Source organism: Ascaphus truei, unplaced genomic scaffold (assembly GCF_040206685.1).
Source record: "Ascaphus truei isolate aAscTru1 unplaced genomic scaffold, aAscTru1.hap1 HAP1_SCAFFOLD_626, whole genome shotgun sequence".
NCBI classification, from domain to species: Eukaryota; Metazoa; Chordata; class Amphibia; order Anura; family Ascaphidae; genus Ascaphus; species Ascaphus truei.
The window spans coordinates 79,814-100,370 of NW_027456959.1; the positions used below are offsets into that span (position 1 = coordinate 79,814).

Consider the following 20,557-nt stretch of genomic DNA (forward strand, 5'->3'; position numbering starts at 1 on the left):
TCGGAATGGGAAAGTCTTGGCCAATCAAGTGATTCCTCACCCCCTTGTTCCTATCCGAGAACCAAGAAGGATTAGGGGAGGGGGACAGATGGGGGCCTGCCTGGGCAAACTCTTGCTGATCACGAAGACAAAGGGAAGAAGCTCCCAAGTCTCCGCTCTCCATGTTTATAAACCAACTCCAGAAATGACTGAAAGGTGTCGGCTACAAGATGGCGGGCGCCGCTGGCATCGGTACACTGGTTCTGGGAGGGCGTGTTTCCCATGTTTATTTCTGTACATGTTTCTGGCTCCGCATTGAGAGGCGAGACCTTTTCCAGTGTATCACAGCCATGGGGCAGGGGGGGGAAGTGATGATGCACTAACTACTAAAGTGTCTCAGGTGGCCAGGGTTATGGAGCAAGGTGAGCAGTGTGGGAAACTGCCTGCACAGGGTAGACGTCTCAGTGCTGTGCGCACACACACGCGTGTTTGATTACCTGATGGAATGAGCAGCCTCCTGCCCGCTCTGCATGCAAGGGGTGGGGGGAGAGAGGCCTTGTGCCCGGTGCCGCCCAGCTCCCGGGGATGTGTGTAATAGGATAGTGGTGGGAAGGTAAACACAACTTGTAGTCTACCGCTCACCCAAATATTAATTTCAAATATTTCGAGTATGATAATACTCTATGCCAGCCGGTGCAAAGAGGATAGGGTAAACATACACACAAACACAAATAGAGGAGGTAAAGAATCCTCCCCAAAGATCCTCAGTTATTGCACACAAGGCTCGGTGATAAAGGGGCTTAATTGCCAAAAATGCTAAAGGTTCAATCAACCATACAATACAGGTAAGTAACCGTGCCCATCACTGTGGGCGGACAATTACCACTAAAACGCCAATGGCAAAATAACAAATCTTTTATTAATATTCAAAACAAACAACACATAATGCTTACTCTAAACTAGATAAAACCAATTAAAATCTGATGGTAACTGGTGTCGTCACACGGTTAGCAATCAAGGTAGGTTACCAGTAGAATTCAATGTGAGAGGTACAGCACATAAACAGTTGATATATAAATAAGTGCTATAAGGCAATTTCCACTCTCATAGGTAACTCCAGTGTGCATAGGTAAATAATGGGTAGATGCATGCATACAAGATACATCTCTATCTAGTGGTGTGCACGTCGTCGAATGTCCCTCATTTACATATGTTGATGCACAGTATCTAGTATACAGGACTGGTACACAATACCCAATCAGGCTTAATGCTGCACACTGTTATATCTCGGGATAAACGCTGTATGTTGCGGAGGCTCTATTTGTATATAATCATCACCATATTAGCCCGCATTCACATACAATATACATTGATACCGGCACTTGAATCAGTGTCCTGAGCGTTACTTATCCCGCAGTCGCCGAAATGACATGGACTGATCTCACCAGTTAGCCTTCTCCTCCGAGACGTCAACGTGGTGACGTCATGCCGACGTACGTTTCGCGCGTGCGTGGACCTGCGCTTTCTCAAGGTGGGAGGTACTAGTGTAGAGAAGCGCCATCCTTATGTATGCTTTGCTTAAGTGGTGGGAGGTACCGGGACCTCCTTCTTTCAGGCTGTAGCCCATATACCTGTACTGTTAGGACATCCCCTCTCAGGGATAGTAATAGGGAAAAGAATAAAATGTGTTTATCCAAATGCCTGTTTAACTGCTTATTCTTCAGGTGTTTGTATCTGCCTCCAAAATGCTCCCAGTAATTATGTATCTGTCCCTGGGTATGTTAGACTCTTAGACAGAGGTTATGCGGTGAAAACCGTCGTTGTGTATGTCTTGAACGTTGAGCACCACAGGAGGAGGCTCGGGGTATACGGGCTGTGTGTGATAGGATAATGGTGGGGAGGCACAGGAGGAGGCTCGGGGTATACGGGATGTGTGTGATAGGATAGTGGTGGGAAGGCACAGGAGGAGGCTCGGGGTATACGGGCTGTGTGTGATAGGATAGTGGTGGGAAGGCACAGGAGGAGGCTCGGGGTATACGGGGCTGTGTGTGATAGGATAGTGGTGGGAAGGCACAGGAGGAGGCTCGGGGTATACGGGCTGTGTGTGATAGGATAGTGGTGGGAAGGCACAGGAGGAGGCTCGGGGTATACGGGCTGTGTGTGATAGGATAGTGGTGGGGAGGCACAGGAGGAGGCTCTGGGTATACGGGCTGTGTGTGATAGGATAGTGGTGGGAAGGCACAGGAGGAGGCTCGGGGTATACGGGATGTGTGTGATAGGATAGTGGTGGGAAGGCACAGGAGGAGGCTCGGGGTATACGGGGCTGTGTGTGATAGGATAGTGGTGGGGAGGCACAGGAGGAGGCTCGGGGTATACGGGGCTGTGTGTGATAGGATAGTGGTGGGAAGGCACAGGAGGAGGCTCGGGGTATACGGGCTGTGTGTGATAGGATAGTGGTGGGAAGGCACAGGAGGAGGCTCGGGGTATACGGGCTGTGTGTGATAGGATAGTGGTGGGGAGGCACAGGAGGAGGCTCGGGGTATACGGGCTGTGTGTGATAGGATAGTGGTGGGAAGGCACAGGAGGAGGCTCGGGGTATACGGGGATGTGTGTGATAGGATAGTGGTGGGAAGGCACAGGAGGAGGCTCGGAGTATACGGGGCTGTGTGTGATAGGATAGTGGTGGGAAGGCACAGGAGGAGGCTCGGGGTATACGGGGCTGTGTGTGATAGGATAGTGGTGGGGAGGCACAGGAGGAGGCTCGGAGTATACGGGGCTGTGTGTGATAGGATAGTGGTGGGGAGGCACAGGAGGAGGCTCGGGGTATACGGGGCTGTGTGTGATAGGATAGTGGTGGGAAGGCACAGGAGGAGGCTCGGGGTATACGGGCTGTGTGTAATAGGATAGTGGTGGGAAGGCACAGGAGGAGGCTCGGGGTATACGGGGTGTGTGTGATAGGATAGTGGTGGGAAGGCACAGGAGGAGGCTCGGGGTATACGGGGCTGTGTGTGATAGGATAGTGGTGGGGAGGCACAGGAGGAGGCTCGGGGTATACGGGGCTGTGTGTGATAGGATAGTGGTGGGAAGGCACAGGAGGAGGCTCGGGGTATACGGGCTGTGTGTGATAGGATAGTGGTGGGAAGGCACAGGAGGAGGCTCGGGGTATACGGGCTGTGTGTGATAGGATAGTGGTGGGAAGGCACAGGAGGAGGCTCGGGGTATACGGGGCTGTGTGTGATAGGATACTCCGAGCCTCCTCCTGTGCCTGGTATACGGGATGTGTGTGATAGGATAGTGGTGGGAAGGCACAGGAGGAGGCTCGGGGTATACGGGGCTGTGTGATAGGATAGTGGTGGGGAGGCACAGGAGGAGGCTCGGGGTATACGGGTTGTGTGTGATAGGATAGTGGTGGGGAGGCACAGGAGGAGGCTCGGGGTATACGGGCTGTGTGTGATAGGATAGTGGTGGGGAGGCACAGGAGGAGGCTCGGGGTATACGGGTTGTGTGTGATAGGATAGTGGTGGGGAGGCACAGGAGGAGGCTCTGGGTATACGGGCTGTGTGTGATAGGATAGTGGTGGGGAGGCACAGGAGGAGGCTCGGGGTATACGGGTTATGTGTGATAGGATAGTGGTGGGAAGGCACAGGAGGAGGCTCGGGGTATACGGGGCTGTGTGTGATAGGATAGTGGTGGGAAGGCACAGGAGGAGGCTCGGGGTATACGGGCTGTGTGTGATAGGATAGTGGTGGGAAGGCACAGGAGGAGGCTCGGGGTATACGGGCTGTGTGTGATAGGATAGTGGTGGGGAGGCTCTGGGTATACGGGCTGTGTGTGATAGGATAGTGGTGGGGAGGCTCTGGGTATACGGGCTGTGTGTGATAGGATAGTGGTGGGGAGGCACAGGAGGAGGCTCGGGGTATACGGGCTGTGTGTGATAGGATAGTGGTGGGAAGGCACAGGAGGAGGCTCGGGGTATACGGGCTGTGTGTGATAGGATAGTGGTGGGAAGGCACAGGAGGAGGCTCGGGGTATACGGGGCTGTGTGTGATAGGATACCCCGAGCCTCCTCCTGTGCCTGGTATACGGGATGTGTGTGATAGGATAGTGGTGGGAAGGCACAGGAGGAGGCTCGGGGTATACGGGGCTGTGTGATAGGATAGTGGTGGGGAGGCACAGGAGGAGGCTCGGGGTATATGGGTTGTGTGTGATAGGATAGTGGTGGGGAGGCACAGGAGGAGGCTCGGGGTATACGGGCTGTGTGTGATAGGATAGTGGTGGGGAGGCACAGGAGGAGGCTCGGGGTATACGAGTTGTGTGTGATAGGATAGTGGTGGGGAGGCACAGGAGGAGGCTCGGGGTATACGGGCTGTGTGTGATAGGATAGTGGTGGGGAGGCACAGGAGGAGGCTCGGGGTATACGGGTTATGTGTGATAGGATAGTGGTGGGAAGGTAAACACAACTTGTAGTCTACCGCTCACCCAAATATTAATTTCAAATATTTCGAGTATGATAATACTCTATGCCAGCCGGTGCAAAGAGGATAGGGTAAACATACACATAAACACAAATAGAGGAGGTAAAGAATCCTCCCCAAAGATCCTCAGTTATTGCACACAAGGCTCGGTGATAAAGGGGCTTAATTGCCAAAAATGCTAGAGGTTCAATCAACCATACATTACAGGTAAGTAACCGTGCCCATCACTGTGGGCGGACAATTACCACTAAAACGCCAATGGCAAAATTACAAATCTTTTATTAATATTCAAAACAAACAACACATAATGCTTACTCTAAACTAGATAAAACCAATTAAAATCTGATGGTAACTGGTGTCGTCACACGGTTAGCAATCAAGGTAGGTTACCAGTAGAATTCAATGTGAGAGGTACAGCACATAAACAGTTGATATATAAATAAGTGCTATAAGGCAATTTCCACTCTCATAGGTAACTCCAGTGTGCATAGGTAAATAATGGGTAGATGCATGCATACAAGATACATCTCTATCTAGTGGTGTGCACGTCGTCGAATGTCCCTCATTTACATATGTTGATGCACAGTATCTAGTATACAGGACTGGTACACAATACCCAATCAGGCTTAATGCTGCACACTGTTATATCTCGGGATAAACGCTGTATGTTGCGGAGGCTCTATTTGTATATAATCATCACCATATTAGCCCGCATTCACATACAATATACATTGATACCGGCACTTGAATCAGTGTCCTGAGCGTTACTTATCCCGCAGTCGCCGAAATGACATGGACTGATCTCACCAGTTAGCCTTCTCCTCCGAGACGTCAACGTGGTGACGTCATGCCGACGTACGTTTCGCGCGTGCGTGGACCTGCGCTTTCTCAAGGTGGGAGGTACTAGTGTAGAGAAGCGCCATCCTTATGTATGCTTTGCTTAAGTGGTGGGAGGTACCGGGACCTCCTTCTTTCAGGCTGTAGCCCATATACCTGTACTGTTAGGACATCCCCTCTCAGGGATAGTAATAGGGAAAAGAATAAAATGTGTTTATCCAAATGCCTGTTTAACTGCTTATTCTTCAGGTGTTTGTATCTGCCTCCAAAATGCTCCCAGTAATTATGTATCTGTCCCTGGGTATGTTAGACTCTTAGACAGAGGTTATGCGGTGAAAACCGTCGTTGTGTATGTCTTGAACGTTGAGCACCACAGGAGGAGGCTCGGGGTATACGGGCTGTGTGTGATAGGATAATGGTGGGGAGGCACAGGAGGAGGCTCGGGGTATACGGGCTGTGTGTGATAGGATAATGGTGGGGAGGCACAGGAGGAGGCTCGGGGTATACGGGATGTGTGTGATAGGATAGTGGTGGGAAGGCACAGGAGGAGGCTCGGGGTATACGGGCTGTGTGTGATAGGATAGTGGTGGGAAGGCACAGGAGGAGGCTCGGGGTATACGGGCTGTGTGTGATAGGATAGTGGTGGGAAGGCACAGGAGGAGGCTCGGGGTATACGGGCTGTGTGTGATAGGATAGTGGTGGGAAGGCACAGGAGGAGGCTCTGGGTATACGGGCTGTGTGTGATAGGATAGTGGTGGGAAGGCACAGGAGGAGGCTCGGGGTATACGGGATGTGTGTGATAGGATAGTGGTGGGAAGGCACAGGAGGAGGCTCGGGGTATACGGGCTGTGTGTGATAGGATAGTGGTGGGGAGGCACAGGAGGAGGCTCTGGGTATACGGGCTGTGTGTGATAGGATAGTGGTGGGAAGGCACAGGAGGAGGCTCGGGGTATACGGGGATGTGTGTGATAGGATAGTGGTGGGAAGGCACAGGAGGAGGCTCGGGGTATACGGGGCTGTGTGTGATAGGATAGTGGTGGGAAGGCACAGGAGGAGGCTCGGGGTATACGGGGCTGTGTGTGATAGGATAGTGGTGGGAAGGCACAGGAGGAGGCTCGGGGTATACGGGGCTGTGTGTGATAGGATAGTGGTGGGAAGGCACAGGAGGAGGCTCGGGGTATACGGGGTGTGTGTGATAGGATAGTGGTGGGGAGGCACAGGAGGAGGCTCGGGGTATACGGGCTGCGTGTGATAGGATAGTGGTGGGAAGGCACAGGAGGAGGCTCGGAGTATACGGGGCTGTGTGTGATAGGATAGTGGTGGGGAGGCACAGGAGGAGGCTCGGGGTATACGGGGCTGTGTGTGATAGGATAGTGGTGGGAAGGCACAGGAGGAGGCTCGGGGTATACGGGCTGTGTGTAATAGGATAGTGGTGGGAAGGCACAGGAGGAGGCTCGGGGTATACGGGGTGTGTGTGATAGGATAGTGGTGGGAAGGCACAGGAGGAGGCTCGGGGTATACGGGGCTGTGTGTGATAGGATAGTGGTGGGGAGGCACAGGAGGAGGCTCGGGGTATACGGGGCTGTGTGTGATAGGATAGTGGTGGGAAGGCACAGGAGGAGGCTCGGGGTATACGGGCTGTGTGTGATAGGATAGTGGTGGGAAGGCACAGGAGGAGGCTCGGGGTATACGGGCTGTGTGTGATAGGATAGTGGTGGGAAGGCACAGGAGGAGGCTCGGGGTATACGGGCTGTGTGTGATAGGATAGTGGTGGGAAGGCACAGGAGGAGGCTCGGGGTATACGGGGCTGTGTGTGATAGGATACTCCGAGCCTCCTCCTGTGCCTGGTATACGGGATGTGTGTGATAGGATAGTGGTGGGAAGGCACAGGAGGAGGCTCGGGGTATACGGGGCTGTGTGATAGGATAGTGGTGGGGAGGCACAGGAGGAGGCTCGGGGTATACGGGTTGTGTGTGATAGGATAGTGGTGGGGAGGCACAGGAGGAGGCTCGGGGTATACGGGCTGTGTGTGATAGGATAGTGGTGGGGAGGCACAGGAGGAGGCTCGGGGTATACGGGTTGTGTGTGATAGGATAGTGGTGGGGAGGCACAGGAGGAGGCTCTGGGTATACGGGCTGTGTGTGATAGGATAGTGGTGGGGAGGCACAGGAGGAGGCTCGGGGTATACGGGTTATGTGTGATAGGATAGTGGTGGGAAGGCACAGGAGGAGGCTCGGGGTATACGGGGCTGTGTGTGATAGGATAGTGGTGGGAAGGCACAGGAGGAGGCTCGGGGTATACGGGCTGTGTGTGATAGGATAGTGGTGGGAAGGCACAGGAGGAGGCTCGGGGTATACGGGCTGTGTGTGATAGGATAGTGGTGGGGAGGCTCTGGGTATACGGGCTGTGTGTGATAGGATAGTGGTGGGAAGGCACAGGAGGAGGCTCGGGGTATACGGGCTGTGTGTGATAGGATAGTGGTGGGAAGGCACAGGAGGAGGCTCGGGGTATACGGGCTGTGTGTGATAGGATAGTGGTGGGAAGGCACAGGAGGAGGCTCGGGGTATACGGGGCTGTGTGTGATAGGATACCCCGAGCCTCCTCCTGTGCCTGGTATACGGGATGTGTGTGATAGGATAGTGGTGGGAAGGCACAGGAGGAGGCTCGGGGTATACGGGGCTGTGTGATAGGATAGTGGTGGGGAGGCACAGGAGGAGGCTCGGGGTATATGGGTTGTGTGTGATAGGATAGTGGTGGGGAGGCACAGGAGGAGGCTCGGGGTATACGGGCTGTGTGTGATAGGATAGTGGTGGGGAGGCACAGGAGGAGGCTCGGGGTATACGAGTTGTGTGTGATAGGATAGTGGTGGGGAGGCACAGGAGGAGGCTCGGGGTATACGGGCTGTGTGTGATAGGATAGTGGTGGGGAGGCACAGGAGGAGGCTCGGGGTATACGGGTTATGTGTGATAGGATAGTGGTGGGAAGGCACAGGAGGAGGCTCGGGGTATACGGGATGTGTGTGATAGGATAGTGGTGGGAAGGCACAGGAGGAGGCTCGGGGTATACGGGCTGTGTGTGATAGGATAGTGGTGGGAAGGCACAGGAGGAGGCTCGGGGTATACGGGGCTGTGTGTGATAGGATAGTGGTGGGAAGGCACAGGAGGAGGCTCGGGGTATACGGGATGTGTGTGATAGGATAGTGGTGGGAAGGCACAGGAGGAGGCTCGGGGTATACGGGCTGCGTGTGATAGGATAGTGGTGGGAAGGCACAGGAGGAGGCTCGGGGTATACGGGGCTGTGTGTGATAGGATAGTGGTGGGGAGGCACAGGAGGAGGCTCGGGGTATACGGGGATGTGTGTGATAGGATAGTGGTGGGAAGGCACAGGAGGAGGCTCGGGGTATACGGGGTGTGTGTGATAGGATAGTGGTGGGAAGGCACAGGAGGAGGCTCGGGGTATACGGGGCTGTGTGTGATAGGATAGTGGTGGGAAGGCACAGGAGGAGGCTCGGGGTATACGGGGTGTGTGTGATAGGATAGTGGTGGGAAGGCACAGGAGGAGGCTCGGGGTATACGGGCTGTGTGTGATAGGATAGTGGTGGGAAGGCACAGGAGGAGGCTCGGGGTATACGGGGCTGTGTGTGATAGGATAGTGGTGGGAAGGCACAGGAGGAGGCTCGGGGTATACGGGGCTGTGTGTGATAGGATAGTGGTGGGGAGGCACAGGAGGAGGCTCGGGGTATACGGGATGTGTGTGATAGGATAGTGGTGGGAAGGCACAGGAGGAGGCTCGGGGTATACGGGCTGTGTGTGATAGGATAGTGGTGGGAAGGCACAGGAGGAGGCTCGGGGTATACGGGCTGTGTGTGATAGGATAGTGGTGGGAAGGCACAGGAGGAGGCTCTGGGTATACGGGGCTGTGTGTGATAGGATAGTGGTGGGAAGGCACAGGAGGAGGCTCGGGGTATACGGGCTGTGTGTGATAGGATAGTGGTGGGGAGGCACAGGAGGAGGCTCGGGGTATACGGGCTGTGTGTGATAGGATAGTGGTGGGAAGGCACAGGAGGAGGCTCGGGGTATACGGGCTGTGTGTGATAGGATAGTGGTGGGGAGGCACAGGAGGAGGCTCGGAGTATACGGGGCTGTGTGTGATAGGATAGTGGTGGGGAGGCACAGGAGGAGGCTCGGGGTATACGGGGCTGTGTGTGATAGGATAGTGGTGGGAAGGCACAGGAGGAGGCTCGGGGTATACGGGCTGTGTGTAATAGGATAGTGGTGGGAAGGCACAGGAGGAGGCTCGGGGTATACGGGGTGTGTGTGATAGGATAGTGGTGGGAAGGCACAGGAGGAGGCTCGGGGTATACGGGGCTGTGTGTGATAGGATAGTGGTGGGGAGGCACAGGAGGAGGCTCGGGGTATACGGGGCTGTGTGTGATAGGATAGTGGTGGGAAGGCACAGGAGGAGGCTCGGGGTATACGGGCTGTGTGTGATAGGATAGTGGTGGGAAGGCACAGGAGGAGGCTCGGGGTATACGGGCTGTGTGTGATAGGATAGTGGTGGGAAGGCACAGGAGGAGGCTCGGGGTATACGGGGCTGTGTGTGATAGGATACCCCGAGCCTCCTCCTGTGCCTGGTATACGGGATGTGTGTGATAGGATAGTGGTGGGAAGGCACAGGAGGAGGCTCGGGGTATACGGGGCTGTGTGATAGGATAGTGGTGGGGAGGCACAGGAGGAGGCTCGGGGTATACGGGTTGTGTGTGATAGGATAGTGGTGGGGAGGCACAGGAGGAGGCTCGGGGTATACGGGCTGTGTGTGATAGGATAGTGGTGGGGAGGCACAGGAGGAGGCTCGGGGTATACGAGTTGTGTGTGATAGGATAGTGGTGGGGAGGCACAGGAGGAGGCTCGGGGTATACGGGCTGTGTGTGATAGGATAGTGGTGGGGAGGCACAGGAGGAGGCTCGGGGTATACGGGTTATGTGTGATAGGATAGTGGTGGGAAGGCACAGGAGGAGGCTCGGGGTATACGGGGCTGTGTGTGATAGGATAGTGGTGGGAAGGCACAGGAGGAGGCTCGGGGTATACGGGATGTGTGTGATAGGATAGTGGTGGGAAGGCACAGGAGGAGGCTCGGGGTATACGGGCTGTGTGTGATAGGATAGTGGTGGGAAGGCACAGGAGGAGGCTCGGGGTATACGGGGCTGTGTGTGATAGGATAGTGGTGGGGAGGCACAGGAGGAGGCTCGGGGTATACGGGGATGTGTGTGATAGGATAGTGGTGGGAAGGCACAGGAGGAGGCTCGGGGTATACGGGGCTGTGTGTGATAGGATAGTGGTGGGAAGGCACAGGAGGAGGCTCGGGGTATACGGGGATGTGTGTGATAGGATAGTGGTGGGAAGGCACAGGAGGAGGCTCGGGGTATACGGGGCTGTGTGATAGGATAGTGGTGGGGAGGCACAGGAGGAGGCTCGGGGTATACGGGGCTGTGTGTGATAGGATAGTGGTGGGAAGGCACAGGAGGAGGCTCGGGGTATACGGGCTGTGTGTAATAGGATAGTGGTGGGAAGGCACAGGAGGAGGCTCGGGGTATACGGGGTGTGTGTGATAGGATAGTGGTGGGAAGGCACAGGAGGAGGCTCGGGGTATACGGGGCTGTGTGTGATAGGATAGTGGTGGGGAGGCACAGGAGGAGGCTCGGGGTATACGGGGCTGTGTGTGATAGGATAGTGGTGGGAAGGCACAGGAGGAGGCTCGGGGTATACGGGCTGTGTGTGATAGGATAGTGGTGGGGAGGCACAGGAGGAGGCTCGGGGTATACGGGGCTGTGTGTGATAGGATAGTGGTGGGAAGGCACAGGAGGAGGCTCGGGGTATACGGGCTGTGTGTGATAGGATAGTGGTGGGAAGGCACAGGAGGAGGCTCGGGGTATACGGGCTGTGTGTGATAGGATAGTGGTGGGAAGGCACAGGAGGAGGCTCGGGGTATACGGGCTGTGTGTGATAGGATAGTGGTGGGAAGGCACAGGAGGAGGCTCGGGGTATACGGGGCTGTGTGTGATAGGATACCCCGAGCCTCCTCCTGTGCCTGGTATACGGGATGTGTGTGATAGGATAGTGGTGGGAAGGCACAGGAGGAGGCTCGGGGTATACGGGGCTGTGTGATAGGATAGTGGTGGGGAGGCACAGGAGGAGGCTCGGGGTATACGGGTTGTGTGTGATAGGATAGTGGTGGGGAGGCACAGGAGGAGGCTCGGGGTATACGGGCTGTGTGTGATAGGATAGTGGTGGGGAGGCACAGGAGGAGGCTCGGGGTATACGAGTTGTGTGTGATAGGATAGTGGTGGGGAGGCACAGGAGGAGGCTCGGGGTATACGGGCTGTGTGTGATAGGATAGTGGTGGGGAGGCACAGGAGGAGGCTCGGGGTATACGGGTTATGTGTGATAGGATAGTGGTGGGAAGGCACAGGAGGAGGCTCGGGGTATACGGGGCTGTGTGTGATAGGATAGTGGTGGGAAGGCACAGGAGGAGGCTCGGGGTATACGGGGCTGTGTGTGATAGGATAGTGGTGGGAAGGCACAGGAGGAGGCTCGGGGTATACGGGATGTGTGTGATAGGATAGTGGTGGGAAGGCACAGGAGGAGGCTCGGGGTATACGGGCTGTGTGTGATAGGATAGTGGTGGGAAGGCACAGGAGGAGGCTCGGGGTATACGGGCTGTGTGTAATAGGATAGTGGTGGGAAGGCACAGGAGGAGGCTCGGGGTATACGGGCTGTGTGTGATAGGATAGTGGTGGGAAGGCACAGGAGGAGGCTCGGGGTATACGGGGCTGTGTGTGATAGGATAGTGGTGGGAAGGCACAGGAGGAGGCTCGGGGTATACGGGATGTGTGTGATAGGATAGTGGTGGGAAGGCACAGGAGGAGGCTCGGGGTATACGGGCTGTGTGTGATAGGATAGTGGTGGGAAGGCACAGGAGGAGGCTCGGGGTATACGGGGCTGTGTGTGATAGGATAGTGGTGGGGAGGCACAGGAGGAGGCTCGGGGTATACGGGGATGTGTGTGATAGGATAGTGGTGGGAAGGCACAGGAGGAGGCTCGGGGTATACGGGGCTGTGTGTGATAGGATAGTGGTGGGAAGGCACAGGAGGAGGCTCGGGGTATACGGGGTGTGTGTGATAGGATAGTGGTGGGAAGGCACAGGAGGAGGCTCGGGGTATACGGGCTGTGTGTGATAGGATAGTGGTGGGAAGGCACAGGAGGAGGCTCGGGGTATACGGGGCTGTGTGTGATAGGATAGTGGTGGGAAGGCACAGGAGGAGGCTCGGGGTATACGGGGCTGTGTGTGATAGGATAGTGGTGGGAAGGCACAGGAGGAGGCTCGGGGTATACGGGATGTGTGTGATAGGATAGTGGTGGGGAGGCACAGGAGGAGGCTCGGGGTATACGGGCTGTGTGTGATAGGATAGTGGTGGGAAGGCACAGGAGGAGGCTCGGGGTATACGGGCTGTGTGTGATAGGATAGTGGTGGGAAGGCACAGGAGGAGGCTCGGGGTATACGGGGCTGTGTGTGATAGGATAGTGGTGGGAAGGCACAGGAGGAGGCTCGGGGTATACGGGGCTGTGTGTGATAGGATAGTGGTGGGAAGGCACAGGAGGAGGCTCGGGGTATACGGGATGTGTGTGATAGGATAGTGGTGGGGAGGCACAGGAGGAGGCTCGGGGTATACGGGCTGTGTGTGATAGGATAGTGGTGGGAAGGCACAGGAGGAGGCTCGGGGTATACGGGCTGTGTGTGATAGGATAGTGGTGGGAAGGCACAGGAGGAGGCTCGGGGTATACGGGCTGTGTGTGATAGGATAGTGGTGGGGAGGCACAGGAGGAGGCTCGGGGTATACGGGCTGTGTGTGATAGGATAGTGGTGGGAAGGCACAGGAGGAAGCTCGGGGTATACGGGCTTTGTGTGATAGGATAGTGGTGGGAAGGCACAGGAGGAGGCTCGGGTTATACGGGCTGTGTGTGATAGGATAGTGGTGGGGAGGCACAGGAGGAGGCTCGGGGTATAGGGGCTGTGTGTGATAGGATAGTGGTGGGGAGGCACAGGAGGAGGCTCGGGGTATACGGGCTGTGTGTGATAGGATAGTGGTGGGAAGGCACAGGAGGAGGCTCGGGGTATACGGGCTGTGTGTGATAGGATAGTGGTGGGAAGGCACAGGAGGAGGCTCGGGGTATACGGGCTGTGTGTGATAGGATAGTGGTGGGGAGGCACAGGAGGAGGCTCGGGGTATACGGGATGTGTGTGATAGGATAGTGGTGGGAAGGCACAGGAGGAGGCTCGGGGTATACGGGGCTGTGTGTGATAGGATAGTGGTGGGAAGGCACAGGAGGAGGCTCGGGGTATACGGGGCTGTGTGTGATAGGATAGTGGTGGGAAGGCACAGGAGGAGGCTCGGGGTATACGGGGCTGTGTGTGATAGGATAGTGGTGGGAAGGCACAGGAGGAGGCTCGGGGTATACGGGCTGTGTGTGATAGGATAGTGGTGGGAAGGCACAGGAGGAGGCTCGGGGTATACGGGGCTGTGTGTGATAGGATAGTGGTGGGAAGGCACAGGAGGAGGCTCGGGGTATACGGGCTGTGTGTAATAGGATAGTGGTGGGAAGGCACAGGAGGAGGCTCGGGGTATACGGGGTGTGTGTGATAGGATAGTGGTGGGAAGGCACAGGAGGAGGCTCGGGGTATACGGGCTGTGTGTGATATAGGATAGTGGTGGGAAGGCACAGGAGGAGGCTCGGGGTATACGGGGCTGTGTGTAATAGGATAGTGGTGGGAAGGCACAGGAGGAGGCTCGGGGTATACGGGATGTGTGTGATAGGATAGTGGTGGGGAGGCACAGGAGGAGGCTCGGGGTATACGGGCTGTGTGTGATAGGATAGTGGTGGGAAGGCACAGGAGGAGGCTCGGGGTATACGGGCTGTGTGTGATAGGATAGTGGTGGGAAGGCACAGGAGGAGGCTCGGGGTATACGGGCTGTGTGTGATAGGATAGTGGTGGGAAGGCACAGGAGGAGGCTCGGGGTATACGGGCTGTGTGTGATAGGATAGTGGTGGGGAGGCACAGGAGGAGGCTCGGGGTATACGGGCTGTGTGTGATAGGATAGTGGTGGGAAGGCACAGGAGGAGGCTCGGGCTATACGGGCTGTGTGTGATAGGATAGTGGTGGGGAGGCACAGGAGGAGGCTCGGGGTATACGGGGCTGTGTGTGATAGGATAGTGGTGGGAAGGCACAGGAGGAGGCTCGGGGTATACAGGCTGTGTGTGATAGGATAGTGGTGGGAAGGCACAGGAGGAGGCTCGGGGTATACGGGGCTGTGTGTGATAGGATAGTGGTGGGGAGGCACAGGAGGAGGCTCGGGGTATACGGGGCTGTGTGTGATAGGATAGTGGTGGGAAGGCACAGGAGGAGGCTCGGGGTATACGGGGCTGTGTGTGATAGGATAGTGGTGGGGAGGCACAGGAGGAGGCTCGGGGTATACGGGATGTGTGTGATAGGATAGTGGTGGGGAGGCACAGGAGGAGGCTCGGGGTATACGGGGCTGTGTGTGATAGGATAGTGGTGGGGAGGCACAGGAGGAGGCTCGGGGTATACGGGGCTGTGTGTGATAGGATAGTGGTGGGAAGGCACAGGAGGAGGCTCGGGGTATACGGGGCTGTGTGTGATAGGATAGTGGTGGGGAGGCACAGGAGGAGGCTCGGGGTATACGGGATGTGTGTGATAGGATAGTGGTGGGAAGGCACAGGAGGAGGCTCGGGGTATACGGGCTGTGTGTGATAGGATAGTGGTGGGGAGGCACAGGAGGAGGCTCGGGGTATACGGGGCTGTGTGTGATAGGATAGTGGTGGGAAGGCACAGGAGGAGGCTCGGGGTATACGGGCTGTGTGTGATAGGATAGTGGTGGGAAGGCACAGGAGGAGGCTCGGGGTATACGGGCTGTGTGTGATAGGATAGTGGTGGGAAGGCACAGAAGGAGGCTCGGGGTATACGGGATGTGTGTGATAGGATAGTGGTGGGAAGGCACAGGAGGAGGCTCGGGGTATACGGGCTGTGTGTGATAGGATAGTGGTGGGAAGGCACAGAAGGAGGCTCGGGGTATACGGGCTGTGTGTGATAGGATAGTGGTGGGGAGGCACAGGAGGAGGCTCGGGGTATACGGGGCTGTGTGTGATAGGATAGTGGTGGGGAGGCACAGGAGGAGGCTCGGCGTATACGGGATGTGTGTGATAGGATAGTGGTGGGAAGGCACAGGAGGAGGCTCGGGGTATACGGGGCTGTGTGTGATAGGATAGTGGTGGGGAGGCACAGGAGGAGGCTCGGGGTATACGGGGCTGTGTGTGATAGGATAGTGGTGGGAAGGCACAGGAGGAGGCTCGGGGTATACGGGGTGTGTGTGATAGGATAGTGGTGGGAAGGCACAGGAGGAGGCTCGGGGTATACGGTGCTGTGTGTGATAGGATAGTGGTGGGGAGGCACAGGAGGAGGCTCGGGGTATACGGGGATGTGTGTGATAGGATAGTGGTGGGGAGGCACAGGAGGAGGCTCGGGGTATACGGGCTGTGTGTGATAGGATAGTGGTGGGAAGGCACAGGAGGAGGCTCGGGGTATACGGGCTGTGTGTGATAGGATAGTGGTGGGGAGGCACAGGAGGAGGCTCGGGGTATACGGGGATGTGTGTGATAGGATAGTGGTGGGGAGGCACAGGAGGAGGCTCGGGGTATACGGGGCTGTGTGTGATAGGATAGTGGTGGGGAGGCACAGGAGGAGGCTCGGGGTATACGGGGCTGTGTGTGATAGGATAGTGGTGGGAAGGCACAGGAGGCACTTCAGAGGCAGTGACATTACCACTGAGCACCTTGTGATATGGGACCAGATTTACTAAGCACCTTCTGGTCCAGAACAGCAGCGAACGGACCTTTCACCTGTATGCAAGGTCTCTCCCCGCTATATACCCTCCTGTGACCTTGTGCTCTCCCCGCTATATACCCTCCTGTGACCTTGTGCTCTCCCCGCTATATACCCTCCTGTGACCTTGTGCTCTCCCCGCTATATACCCTCCTGTGACCGTGTGCTCTCCCCGCTATATACCCTCCTGTGACCGTGTGCCTCTCCCCGCTATATACCCTCCTGTGACCGCGTGCCTCTCCCCGCTATATACCCTCCTGTGACCGTGTGCCTCTCCCCGCTATATACCCTCCTGTGACCGTGTGCCTCTCCCCGCTATATACCCTCCTGTGACCGTGTGCCTCTCCCCGCTATATACCCTCCTGTGACCGTGTGCCTCTCCCCGCTATATACCCTCCTGTGACCGCGTGCCTCTCCCCGCTATATACCCTCCTGTGACCGTGTGCCTCTCCCCGCTATATACCCTCCTGTGACCGTGTGCCTCTCCCCGCTATATACCCTCCTGTGACCGCGTGCCTCTCCCCGCTATATACCCTCCTGTGACCGTGTGCCTCTCCCCGCTATATACCCTCCTGTGACCGTGTGCCTCTCCCCGCTATATACCCTCCTGTGACCGTGTGCCTCTCCCCGCTATATACCCTCCTGTGACCGTGTGCCTCTCCCCGCCCAGTTCCTGCTGATCTTTCGCAAGGCGGCTGCCGGAGAGCTGGAACAGGACAGCGGGCTGATGGCTCTGGCGAAACTGTCCGAGATCGATGTGTCTACTGAGGGAGTGAGGGGAGCCAAGGACTTCTTCGAGGCCAAGGTGAGGGTCAGGAGGGGACGGGCAAAGTGTGTGGCAGATGGGAGAGAAGGAGAGCAGTTTACGGCAGGAACGGGTTGAGGTGGAAGAAGAGATGAGGGACACGAGACTGCTGTTATCACAGAGGGTCGTCTAAACCAGTGGTGGTAGCGTGTGGAAATCAGCCTGGCCACGTGAGCGGCCCACACCACATCACGTGAAGCTCCTCAGTGCTAGACAGACCTTCACAGTCTCCTTTTGACTTCCTCCGTATTTGACAGGCCTGCAACAATTTAACCCCGCTAGTCCTAGATAGAACTACAGAGCATCCTTTTAACCCCTGCAGTCCCTTCAAACATCAGTTTAACCTGTGGCCGCAGTGGTTCTGTGTCTGATTGCATTACTATTCTCAAGCTGTTAATCATTGGGGCGAAGATCCTTTGGGTACGTAGTAACATGCAGAAAAGGAACTAGTCTCCCCAAATATACCACTACAAAAAAGTGACACTGTAGGTTTTTGAATTAAATACAAAATACATTTGAAAAAAGTAGCAGTACTGACTACCCCCAGGGGTAGGCAACTGCGTCCTCAAGGGTAACCAGCGGGTCAGGTTTTCAGGATATGCCTGCTTCAGCACAGGTGGCACTGATTGAGCCGCCTGTGCTGAAGCAGGGAAATCCTTAAATCCCGAACTGGTGGGGACCTCCGCCACCCCTCCGGACTAACCCCTTGTGCCCATATACTTTAATCTCTGAATTTAACCCATTCAGGGCTTTGTGAGACCTTGTACTTTTTTGTTTTCCTATGCAATGTGTTTCTCACGCCTCCCCCACCCCTCTTCTCTCTTCCTGTGCCTCGTGTCATCGCTCCGGCCACAGGTCCAGGCCTTGTCCTCAGCCAGCAAGTTTGAAAGCGAGATCCGTGCAGAACAGGACGAGAGGAAGCGGCAGGAGGAAGAGAAGAAAAACCGCAGAGCTGCCTTCAAAGAGCTGAAGTCGGCGTTTAATTAGTAACACGACAAGGGGCCTGACCATTCCCTGCCAGAGGAGCCTGCACGGGCCTTCAAACCTCGCTTGCCCTTACCATTCTCCGCTTGAGAGGCCCTCTGTCCACGCCTGACAAGAGGCTCTCGCGTCTAACCGGAAGTCCTGCAGAAGAGCGCCCGACCCCTCGTCCTTTCCTGTTACATTGACCTTCGCTGGGGCCTAGTTGTTTCACAGAGGGGCCTGCGAGGTGACCGCTCACCTTTGTTTTAAGCAGCAGCCCATGCTGCTCATTTATTATTTTTATTTTTTTAGCTATACCTGAACCCGTCCCCGCTACCCCAACTTCAAGGGACCTCCCGGTTCCCGAGATATTTGCACTCTTTCCGCTGGGCAAGGGTGGAGACAAGATGGCCGCCAGGGTCGGCCTTTCTCCTGAGGCTAACAGAGTCGCAACGTCGTCGGGAGATGGTGTTGCAGCTTTCTGTCCGCGACCCTGCAGAGTCCAGTACAAACTTCCCCAGATATCCGGAAACTGGGGGTCCCTGGAAGTCTGGGGACCATGGATCAGGTCTGGGGAAACCCCTGGTTCAGATTATATTAAATTATATATATAATTATGGGGATTTCTGCTTCAATCACTAATAACTAATTCAGGGAAGCCCCCCCCCCCCCTTACCCATTCCTAATTAAAAGATCCCTTTTGAAACCCTTCCCCTTTACCATTGCTTGACGCCAACAGGCCCGACAGAACCTCCCACCCCCACATACCCACGATGGGCCGGCCCTGCTCCCTGTCACATATACACGATGGGCCGGTCCTGTGCCCTGTAACATATCCACGATGGACCGGTCCTGCTCCCTGTCACCCACGATGGGCCGGTCCTGCTCCCTGTCACGTATCCACGATGGGCCGGCCCTGCTCCCTGTCACGTACCCACGATGGGCCGGCCCTGCTCCCTGTCACGTACCCACGATGGGCCGGCCCTGCTCCCTGTCACATACCCACGATGGGCCGGTCCTGTTTCCTGTCACATACCCACGATGGGCCGGCCCTGCTCCCTGTCACATACCCACGATGGGCCGGTCCTGTTCCCTGTCACTTATCCACGATGGTCCGGCCCTGCTCCCTGTCACATACCCACGATGGGCCGGTCCTGTTCCCTGTCACTTATCCACGATGGGCCGGCCCCGCTCCCTGTCACATACCCACGATGGGCCGGTCCTGTTCCCTGTCACATACCCACGATGGGCCGGTCCTGTTCCCTGTCACATACCCACGATGGTCCGCCCCTGCTCCCTGTCACATACCCACGATGGGCCGGTCCTGTTCCCTGTCACTTATCCACGATGGGCCGGCCCTGCTCCCTGTCACATATCCACGATGGACCGGTCCTGTTCCCTGTCACTTATCCACGATGGGCCGGCCCTGCTCCCTGTCACATATCCACGATGGACCGGTCCTGTTCCCTGTCACTTATCCACGATGGGCCGGCCCTGCTCCCTGATGCACAGGCTCTCCAGACACCTGCAACCTTAATCATTCCTTGCCAGAGGGCTACAGAGGCCCGTCCCTTAACCATTCCCCTCACAAAGAGGCCCTCTGTGCTGCCCTTACCCTTGACCAGTCCTCGGTGAGGAGCAGAAACTAAAACCTTCCCCTCCCCCGTGGGCAGCGTTTAATCTCTCACGGCGGGTTTGGGTCCCGAGTATATTAGCTGTACATATCTTGACACGTATCATATTTAAAGCAGCAGCAGCTTATGTTCTGGGGCAGGGAGAATTTGTATCTTGTCAAAAATAAACTCGCAGTACTGTATAATGGTGCCGAGTATCTTTCTATGCCATCTGCTGAAGAACAGAGGCCCATATTTACTAAGCGGTGCTATTCCGTAAGACCCCCTAAGCCGCATTCCCTTTAAGGGAGCCTATGGAATAGTGAATATGGACCTCAATGGCTGAACAGATGTGGTCATACTCAGTATTGATTGCAAACGGCTCCATTTCTTGATGGGGGCGGGAGGGCGAAGATATCGGATGTGAGCGGCGGCTTTTTAACTTGTTGCCGGAATGGCCTGCAGCCTCACCTGCGGCAGTGAATGGGTTAATGATGTGTGGCACGCTTGGTACTTTAGGTGTTAATAATTGTTTAACTATTATCCCGTGGCCTCTTGTTGCCGGGGAGAAGTCTGCGGAGCGTCGCTGCGGGGGGGGGGGGGGGGGAGGGGGGCGCAGCCCCTCTCTTCACTTTGCAATGCTTTTCTGCGTCTCTGCTGTTCTATATAAATTTTATATGACAAATAATAAATATGTTTTACTAATGAAGCTTTTTGTGCCGATGCTGTATCTCTGATCACACGTTACATGTTATTTGGAGTTGGATAGCCAGGCACAAGGAGGTTGTAGCAGCCAAACGGGAAATCTTATGGGTTTTTTTTTTTGTTTTTTTTAATTGTTATTAAAATAAATCGCTTATTAGTAGTATTAGATACTTAATGCATTTCAAATATATATATATTATTAAACACATTTTTAATGAGTTTTA

At 55.8% G+C, this 20,557-nt stretch overlaps 1 protein-coding gene across 1 annotated transcript in view; it reads left to right on the top strand.

The window, feature by feature from the left end:
- LOC142485712 (EF-hand domain-containing protein D1-like) overlaps nucleotides 1-20,337 on the top strand; it is a 90,773-nt gene extending 70,436 nt beyond the window's left edge. Inside the window, exons 3-4 of the mRNA XM_075584517.1 lie at nucleotides 16,918-17,052; nucleotides 17,908-20,337. Coding sequence (XP_075440632.1) covers nucleotides 16,918-17,052; nucleotides 17,908-18,039 — 267 coding nt within the window. The 3' untranslated portion in view covers nucleotides 18,040-20,337. The remainder of the gene's footprint in view (nucleotides 1-16,917; nucleotides 17,053-17,907) is intronic.
- Nucleotides 20,338-20,557: the final 220 nt, after the last annotated feature.